Genomic DNA, 10067 nt, shown 5'->3' on the forward strand with positions numbered 1-10067 from the left:
TACGTGACCAATAACATTTTATTTATTTGATTTGAGAACTAGTCAGGCAATCTCTCTGGATTCCATTTTAGGCTGTAATACATCTTACGTCACTCGTAAAATCCTAGACGCATTGGCTAGATTCACATGGTCAACAAACTCTACTTCCATCATTTGCATTATTGCTCAAAGGCATAGATACTATTGTTGAAATGCTTATTGGACTAAGTAAAACTGGTTGTGTTACTACAATGAAAACATAACATGATACATTTCCTTTACTGCCACTGTGCCCGTCATAGCTACAAGTAGTCCATTTCCGCCATCTCCAGATACTTTGTGATGTAGTCCAATATGATCTTCTCATTGGCTGCATCTTTTAAATAAAAGTGAGCTCCAGGTAGCATTTGCACTGCAAAATCTCCAGATGATATGTCTTTCCATGCTGTTAAATGAGAAAAGGGAAAGGCACATACCACATTTACAGTTGTGATGGAAACAGATCACAATTCGGTTTCAGCAACTAAAGTTCTAAAGCAACTTCAGAGTTCTCTGAAGACCTTACACAAACAGCCAGGAACCTACAGCTGAACTGTGCTCATCACTTAGGACAAAATGGCCATTTTTGTTGTGTTAATCACAGGGTGTTACAGCAGAGTAACTTATGGAGAGAATCGCTAGACATCACATGGAAAGCAGACATGCACGAGACAGAGCGCTGACCTTGTAAGTCATGAGGCATGTCCTGCTTTCCATCGAAGCATGTGACTGGGCATGAGAGGAGAGGACTCTCTGGCTTGTCACACCTGGAACACAAGAACAATCTTGATTACATATTTATACAAAAGCAGCTCAAACATAGACCATGTCAGAATTAAAGAGCGACTGCCTTTAAAGAGCAACGAATCCCTTTGAAAACGGGCTGTGTAGCATCGATTAAAGTCAAAAACAGTTATTTTTGTTATAAAGTCAGTCTCATCTAAAAAAAATGGAGTTTGGAACATCCGTGTGCCACAATGGGTAAATTCATTTGACTGTCTATTTTCCCACTAACATGGGGTGAACAGCTGCGATGATTGCACTCTATCCAATAGCATGGACAGTGAAACAGATCGACTGATTAAGACATGTTGAACTTTTTTTACTTGAGAAATACTCCAAACATTTACTCAACTAGAACATCCGACAAAAAAGGTCAACATTGATTACAGATTTCTTGAGATTTTGAGGAAGTGAAATAGGCTACAGTGTCTCATGGGGGAAAAACATTAACCAACCGCGGAACCGGTCAGGAAACACACCTCGACTGAAATCTTGTTTTTCTAATGAGAAACAGAAAAACACGTGCCAATCGGCGTGTTCAGATAGTCTTTAACTCCATAGCCATTGCATTATACAGTGCATTATAGGGAAATAATGCACGCTCTAGAATGCCCTTCTAGACAATCAGAATTGAGTATTCAACAATGCCATGGTATAAGGGGTAATAAATGTGTTGCTAATTAACATTTACAGGCCAGAGGTGCTAATAGAATGTGCGTCCCAATAATATCTCCTATCTTCTGAAGTGTGGGGAAATTTCCACCATATTTCTTATACCAGCAATTTCCTTTCAAATTAGTGAAAGTGCACACTTTGGGAGGAAAGAGAGAATTGTGACAAAGCTAGAGACGCCCACCTGTAGTTCTCCACCACGTGGAGGTCGGCTTTCAGCGCAGGTAGGAAGAGCTTTACAACCTCAGGATTGGCCAGTAACTCGGGGGGAGTCCCACCAATCCTGGTCATCCACTGGAGGAACTCCTCGTCTGATAAATCACTTCTCTTTGGGGCTTGGATACGCATCTCAGACTAGAAAGCAAGGAAAAACTAAAGGATGTCTGCTTTAGGTCAGTACATTAACTGGTAGCATTTCAAAAGGTATGAGAAATGCCCATATGGTTACATGTCATACAAATGTCGTAGTAAAGTTAGATTGTATAAATGCTGTTCCGTTGTTACATGATTGCTATTATAGTACTCACGTAGGGTGCAGAGGCACCAGACAGGAAGATGTGAATTGGTTCCAGCTTGTGGACTCTTTTCAAAGTATCTGCTATAGCAAAGCTGGTCATGGCGCCAAAGCTGTGACAGTGCAGAATAGCGATAAAAGGTCATCACAATTCTGACACCTTTGGATCAATAAAATGTAGCTTCAGATAAGGACCATGATGACTATAGATCAAACAGTTCCCTCAGTAATTAAGTGTGCCATCAAACTGTACTCGTGACAACCCGATTTGGTTCTGGGTGACGAGTTTCATACCTAAGTGGCACTGCTGATATTTTTCTACTTGTACCTGTGGCCAAAGAGGGCAAACGGTTTCTCCTTGAGCACCGGCAGTAGCACATTGATGACCTCATCTACAATCTGCTCCATGCTTTGAAAGAAGGGCTCTTTGGCTCGAGCCTCCCGGCCAGGAAGTTTAACAGCATACACTAGCAAAGAACAAAGTGGGAGATAGAAACATTGGGTCTCCTTTCCCTTCACTAAACCTACAGCTCATGAATCATGATGCAATTTCAATTGACCAATCCTATTTTTATAATATAAATTAGAGCCTGACCGATATGGGTTTCTTGGGTCCGATACCGATTTTAGGGAGGAAAAAGTCACTGATTATCGATATTGTATTTTTTAAGAGGTGGAATGAATTATTATTTTTAACTACAAACTGTGCTCCAAAGGATTAACAGATACTCTAAAGGATAATTTCTTAACTAAATATTAAAATGATGTGGTTTACATCAAAAAGCTACTAAATCCTCTATAAATACCAAACACTTGTTCCGTTTACCTTCTTAGGTTGAACTTAAAAAGATTTGTCCATCTATAGCAGGGGATAAAAATGCAGAATTGTTTTGTTGCTGAAACGCCACAAGCAAACTATTAAACAAGGGATGAATGAATCACACTGTCTCCATAAATGTTAAACTTCACTGTTCACACGTTCACAACCTATTCATTGAAATGCAGTACCACGCAGTTCATGTCAACACTAGGTGTCAGCATTTGTTTTGAGTAGATTCAATGTAGTGCTTTCAAATCAAACTTTATTTGTCACATGCGCCAAATACAACAAGTGAAGACTTTACGGTGAGATACTTACTTACAAGCCCTTAACCAACAGTGCAGTTCAAGAAGGGTTAAGAAAAAATTTACTAAGTAGACTAAAATAAAAAGTCACACAATAAGAATAACGAGGATATATAGAGAGGGCACTTGTATCAAGTCAGTGTGCGGGGGAACAGGTTAGTTGAGCCCTCTGTAGTCCCTTGCGGTCAGCTGCTGAGCAGTTGCCATACCAGGCGGTGATGCAACCGGTCAAGATGCTCTCGATGGTGCAGCTGTAGAACCTTTTGAGGATCTGGTGACCCATGCCAAATCTTTTCAGTCTCCTGAGGGGGGAAAGGTTTTATTGTGCCCTCTTTATGACTGTTTTGGTATATTTGGACCATGATAGTTCGTTGGTGATGTGGACACCAAGGAACTTGAAACTTTCGACCTGCTCCACAACAGCCCAGTTGCAGAGGGAGGTGTTTAGGCCCAGAGTCCTTAGCTTAGTGATCCTGGGCACTATGGTGTTGAAATCTGAGCTGTAGTCAATGAACAGCATTCTCACATAGGTGTTCCTTTTGTCAATAGTCAAAGGTCATGTAAACCAACACTTTATGGAAACCTTGCTTTGAGATCTTGGTTAGTGCACATGCTAGCTGTTCATTACGCCAATGTTTTCTTACAGAAACCATAATGTAAATTACACTGATATTCAATACAACATGTATTGGCTATACACTGAGTGTACAAAACATTAGGAACACCTTCCTAATATTGAGTAGCACCCCTTTTTGCTGACAGAATAGCCTCAATTTGACAGGGCATGAACTCTACAAGGTGCCAAATCCGTTCCACAGGGATGCTGGCCCATGTTGACTCCAATGCTTCCTACAGTTGTGTCAAGTTGGCTAGCAGTCCTTTGGGTGTTGGACCATTCTTGATACACAGAGGAAACTGTTGAAACTGTCTCTCCCCCTTTATCTACACTGATTGAAGAGGATTCAACAAGGGACATCAATAAAGGATCATAGCTTTCACCTGTTCAGTCCATGTCATGGAAAGAGCAGGTGTCAAAGTTTTGTACACTCAGTGTATATTTCAACTGCAAATGGCATACGCTGATGACTGAAAACGTTAATGCAAGAAAATCCTTGCCGCAATGGTTTTAGTCATACACCTAATTCAGCTATCTCATCATGAATGCAAGCGCATGACCGAATGATAGACTGGCGCCAAATATCTTGCTTTTTGTAGTTTGTGGAAAATGAACTAAATAAGCCCACACAGTAAGTGCTATTTTTGTATCAAGGAGTGTTCACTTTGGCGTCAGTCCGGTGTCCGCACATAAGTAGCACAGAGATTGCTAGCTAGGTTAACACACATACTTACACACATATACACACACACGCATACATATGCCATGCCCACACAGCCATCTCCATAAACAAACATTGGCAGTAGAATGAGCACAGTGACATTCAACGTGGCACCATCATAGGATGCAACCTTTCCAACACAACAAGTCATTCGTCAAATTTCTGCCCTGCTAGAGTTGCCCCGATCAACTGTGCTGTTGTGAAGTGGAAACGTCTAGGAGCAACAACGGCTCAGCCGCAAAGTGGTAGGCCACCAAAGCTCACAGAACGGGACGCCAAGTGCTGAGGCGCGTAAAAATAGTCTGTCCTCAGGTACAACACTCACTACCGAGTTCAAAACTCCTTCTGGAAGCAACGCCAGCACAATAACTGTTTGTCGGCAGCTTCATTAAATGGGTTTCCACAGCCGAGCAGCCACACAAGCCTAAGATCACCATGCGCAATGCCAAGCGTTGGCTGGTGTAGTTTAAAGTTCGCTGCCATTGGACTCTGGAGCAGTGGAAACGCATTCTCTGGAGCGATAAATCACACTTCACCATCTGGCAGTCCGACGGACAAATCTGGGTTTGGCAGATGCCAGAAGGACGCCATCTGCCCCAATGCATAGTGCCAACTGTAAAGTTTGGTGGAGGAGGAATAATGGTCTGGGGATGTGTTTTTATGGTTCGGGCTTGGGCCCTTAGTTCCAGTGAACTAAAATCTTAACACTACAGCATACAATGACATTCTAGACGATTCTGTGCTTCCAACTTCGTGGCAACAGTTTAGGGAAGGCCCTTTCCTTTTTCAGCATGACAATGCCCTTGTGCACAAAGCAAGTCCATACAGAAATGGTTTGTCGAGATCAGTGTGGAAGAACTTGACTGACTTGCACAGAGCACTGACCTGAACCCAATCGAACACCTTTGGAATGAATTGGACCGCCGACTGCGAGCCAGGCCTAATTGCTCAACATCAGTCCCCGACCTCACTAATGCTTGTGGCTGAATGGAAGCAAGTCTCCGCAGCAATGTTCCAACATCTAGTCTAAAGCCTTCCCAGAAGACTGGAGTCTGTTATACAGCAATGGTGGGCCCAACTCCATATTAATGCCCATGATTTTGGAATGAGATGTTCGACAAGCAGGTGTCCACACACACTACATGCCCAAAAGTATCTTGCCGGCTAGATAGAGCCTAACTACATAGCTGTCTAGCTAGCCAGCTAACGTTAACTAAGTGAGAATGGGATGAGGACAGGGCTGTTTGCTTGGTGAAGTGTACTTTGATTATGTACTTATTCAAATATGCCATCACTAGATGTGGCAAGCTACTCACCGTCAAACCACCATGCCTACTCTCTCTTGACTTAGGGCTGAATGTTGTTCAATGAGCATCTCCTAGAATGCCATCTTTAGGCAACCATTGAAATATTCTAAAAATGACAGCAATTAAGACATACTGTATTCGTTAATTCTATGTATATAATATTGCAGGTTTATATGCGGAATAAAGACAGACATATTTCTGTGAAAGATAAAAGAGAAGAAAGATAAGATAATTGGCCGATAATATTGGTCAACCGATTTATCGGTCGGGCTCTAAAAATAATAGCACCTTATGTAAAGCGCCTTTGGGTCTTTGAAAATGGATATGTAAATCCAATGTATTATTATCATCATCATTACCTTCAATGGAGGTGAGGATTTTCCCCCAGCGTGCATAGTGTATGGAGCCTCCACCTGCCCATGGGAAGCATATCAGCCTGGCCACGGCATCAGGTCTCTTACTGAAGCAGTTGATCACCTTGTCCATTCTACTGTGCTTGACAAGAGAAATGAAAATAAGGAATAGGCCTATGTATAATGCTGTAAAATTGAAGATGACATTTGCTAAGGCCAGCATCCTGGAGTCGCCTCCTCACTGTTGACCTTGAGACTGGTGTTTTGCTGGTACTATTTGATGTCACGGGTGCACCTCAGCCACGCTCAAGGTACTGAACGATATCATAACCGCCATCGATAAAAGACAGTATTGTGCAGCCGTCTTCATCGACCTAGCCAAGGCTTTCGACTCTGTCAATCACCATATTCTTATCGGCAGACTCAGTAGCCTCGGTTTTTCTAATGACTGCCTTGCCTGGTTCACCAACTACTTTGCAAACAGAGTTCAGTGTGTCAAATCGGAGGGCATGTTGTCCGGTCCACTGGCAGTCTCTATGGGGATACCACAGGGTTATATTCTCAGGCCGACTCATTTCTCTGTATAAATCAATTATGTTGCTCTTGCTGCGGGCGATTCCTTGATCCACCTCTACGCAGACGACACCATTCTGTATACTTGGACACTGGCCCTTCAATGTCATACAACACTCCTTCCGTGGCCTCCAACTGCTCCCTAGTAAAACCAAATAGCAGCCGTTCGCTGCCTCACCTAGCCCTTGATGGTTCCGACCTAGAATATGTGGACATCTATAAGTACCTAGGTGTCTGGCTAGACTGTAAACTCTCCTTCCAGACTCATATCAAACATCTCCAATCTCAAAACAAATCTAGAGTTGGCTTTATATTCCGCAACAAAGCCTCCTTCACTTACGCCGCCAAACTTACCCTAGTAAAACTGACTATCCTACCGATCCTCGACTTCGGCGATGTCATCTACAAAATAGCTTCCAATACTCTACTCAGCAAACTGGATGGAGTTTATCACAGTGCCATCCGTTTTGTTACTAAAGCACCTTATACCACCCACCACTGCGACCTGTATGCTCTAGTCGGCTGGCCCTCGCTACATATTCGTCGCCAGACCCACTGGCTCCAGGTCATCTACAAGTCCATGCTAGGTAAAGCTCCGCCTTATCTCAGTTCACTGGTCACGATGGCAACACCCACCCGTAGCACACGCTCCAGCAGGTGTATCTCACTGATCATCCCTAAAGCCAACACCTCATTTGGCCACCTTTCCTTCCAGTTCTCTGCTGCCTGTGACAAATTGCAAAAATCGGTTAAGTTGGAGACTTTTATCTTCCTCACCAACTTTAAACATCTGCTATCTGAGCAGCTAACCTATCGCTGCACATAGTCCATCAGTAAATAGCCCACCCAATTTACCTACCTCATCCCCATACTGTTTTATTTATTTACTTTTCTGCTCTTTTGCACACCAGTATCTCTACCTGCACATGACCATCTGATCATTTATCACACCAGTGTTAATCTGCAAAATTGCAATTATTCACCTACCTCCTCATGCCTTTTGCACACAATTATATAGACTATTTTTTTCTACCGTGTATTGACTTGTTTATTGTTTACTCCATGTGTAACTCTGTGTTGTTGTCTGTTCACACTGCTATGCTTTATCTTGACCAGGTCGCAGTTGTAAAAGGGAACTTGTTCTCAACTAGCCTACCTGGTTAAATAAAGGTGAAATAAATAAATTAAAAAGCTGCCAGTTGAGGACTTGTGAGGCGTCTGGTTGGTTTCCGATTGCCCAATTTCAAACAAACTAAAACGCCTAAACAAAACCATGTGTTCATGCAAGTAATTTGTTTATTGGAGAAAAATGTTCATGTTTAATCCATTATTGATGATCAAGAAGCATAACTTGCCTCTCAAACTTCATATCACTTTCGTCTTCCAACAACATGCAGGAGAAAACAGCGCAATAGCCTCTCGCTCTAACCGCGCCGTGGATAGGGTATATTCAGTAGTCTTTATCCCTGGTATAGACTCGGGCCCTAATGAGCATGCTCTCATAAATGCGCTGACTACTCACATAATGTTTCAGACATATCAAGTTATGGTAAGCTACTGCGTGAGTATCATCGAATGTTGCAGTCAAACAACCAATAATACTGCGTGCCTCGGGTTATTTCCCTGTTTTTGGTCCAGACTGGCACCACGTCACGAATGGAACTGGCACCACGTCACGAATGGAATCGGACCGAGCACCCTTTTTTTGAGTGAACCACGGTGCGTTGTTAGTGCGCTCCCGTGTGCTGATAGAGTTCACACCCGTCCAAACGAACCGAAATAAGGGCGAATATGTGCCAGAGATCGTAAAAGACGCTCGAAACCAATTTGGTGCGAAAGCCCTCATACTTTCCTGTGCATCAGGATGCAAAGGTATAATGGAACAAACTGACGACTACCAAAACGCAAACTTTTTTTTATACCAGGTGCAATGTATAGGTTTATAAGCTACCGCAAACGAACCATGTTTGTTTGGATTTTGGTCACATTACTGCCAGATCCAGTTCTTACACTTAATGTAGCTTACTAAATCTCACGTCACTGAATAATTTCTAAGCGTTAACTAGTATGTCATACTGTAAATACCTGTTAAATAGTGGTGGCACCTCACATTTTCTCAAAGCAATTCCTTCAATTTTAAAGCTTCCTGGTTCTTCTCCTCCTTTCCTTTTTTTCTTCTTCTTCTTCTTAGCGAATTGGCTGGCAGATCGCATCCAACTTTTAGATGCATACACTGCCACCTACTGTGCTGGTGTGTGAGGCCATTCACAGCCTACCGACATTAAATTCTTAATAAGGTAATACAAAATTGGGAAAAGGGAAAATTGCCCTGCCAACTATTAGCCCTCTCTCTCTAAAAAAAACACCAACCCATTCCACTATTTAACCCTATCTAGTCCTATTCCAGAACCAATGGAGGCTGCTGAAGGGAGGGCAGCTCATAATAATGGCTGGAAAGGTGCAAATGGAATGGCATCAATCACATGGAAACCATGTGTTTTAAGTATTTGATACCATTCCACCTATTGTGCTCCAGTCATTAACACGAGCCTGTCTTCCCCAATTAAGGTGGCACCAACCTCCTGTGTCAGAACACTACCACTCAACACCCCCTGCAGCTGTTCTGCAGCAAATCCTTACAATCCCAAGTATTTCTCTGCCTCTGTTACCACAGTCCTGGTTCTTCTCTTCTTCAGGTTTGGTTAGTAAACGGATGCTGAAATAGATCAAAAGTTTCATCTGAAGTCTGGAGTGTGGAATTACATGGTAAATAATTAATTTATATATATTATATTAAATATATAAATAACTTAACTATGGATGTACAGTACTACATATCATATTACATATATAAATAATGTTATTCTGGATGTATAGTACTGAGGCCAGTGAAACATTTTGGACCAAAGATTTGGAAGTGTATTTTACCCCAATAGGGTTTTTACCACTTTTGCTATGTACTGTACCCTGTCCCTATGCACTGCATTGTCAAATCCCTTATAAATAAAGGATCACTGACAACTTTTTTCTTTCACGAAGTGTAATTCTCTTTCAGGCCATTCGGTTCGACATCTCACCTCTTTTGCGGGTCATTGGTTGAGGCCTTATTCAATCATGCCTAACAGGCCAATCAGCGCTTTGTGGGTGTAGGAGAGAATGGGTATGTTTATCCCATTTTTACAATCAGCATCACTCCATCAAGGGAAATATACTATTCTTTCTAACAAAGATATGTAAGGGATAAATGCCAACATTCTGTACATTAGACGTTCTGTACATTAGACGTTCTGATATACATTAATGTACAGAACGGAAGCGTTTATCCCACTTATACCACAGTTGCCCCCCAAAAATATTAAAGCACACATTTACCGGTATTAAAACT

General features: G+C 42.2%; 1 protein-coding gene across 4 annotated transcripts; it reads right to left on the reverse strand.

Annotated features, from left to right (window-relative positions):
- On the reverse strand, positions 1-8881 carry olah (oleoyl-ACP hydrolase). 4 transcript variants are annotated; one of them, XM_024441853.2, is made up of 7 exons: positions 8768-8881; positions 6116-6246; positions 2316-2454; positions 2001-2100; positions 1658-1827; positions 703-785; positions 1-424 (listed from the first exon to the last, which is right to left on the reverse strand). In XM_024441853.2, exons 2-7 carry the CDS (start codon positions 6240-6242, stop codon positions 282-284), a joined length of 762 nt encoding a protein of 253 aa, XP_024297621.1. In that variant the 5' UTR covers positions 6243-6246; positions 8768-8881; the 3' UTR covers positions 1-281. The 4 variants fall into 4 exon arrangements, with proteins under 4 accessions (XP_024297621.1, XP_024297622.1, XP_024297623.1 ...); XM_024441854.2 differs by having other exon boundaries at positions 6116-6251; positions 8768-8877; XM_024441855.2 differs by having other exon boundaries at positions 8793-8844.
- Between the last annotated feature and the right edge of the window lie 1186 nt (positions 8882-10067).

The sequence above is a fragment of the Oncorhynchus tshawytscha genome, linkage group LG13, assembly GCF_018296145.1.
Source record: "Oncorhynchus tshawytscha isolate Ot180627B linkage group LG13, Otsh_v2.0, whole genome shotgun sequence".
In the NCBI taxonomy this organism is placed as follows: Eukaryota; Metazoa; Chordata; class Actinopteri; order Salmoniformes; family Salmonidae; genus Oncorhynchus; species Oncorhynchus tshawytscha.

Bases quoted from the DNA above. Each gene is read 5' to 3' on its own strand.
- olah (XM_024441853.2), bottom strand. From the start codon at position 6,242: ATGGACAAGGTGATCAACTGCTTCAGTAAGAGACCTGATGCCGTGGCC. The intron at 2,455-6,115 runs GTAATGATGATG...GTTCTTTGCTAG, and splicing joins AATCCTCACCTCCATTGAAG to TGTATGCTGTTAAACTTCCT. The intron at 786-1,657 runs GTGGGCGTCTCT...CTTGTGTTCCAG, and splicing joins CACGTGGTGGAGAACTACAG to GTGTGACAAGCCAGAGAGTC.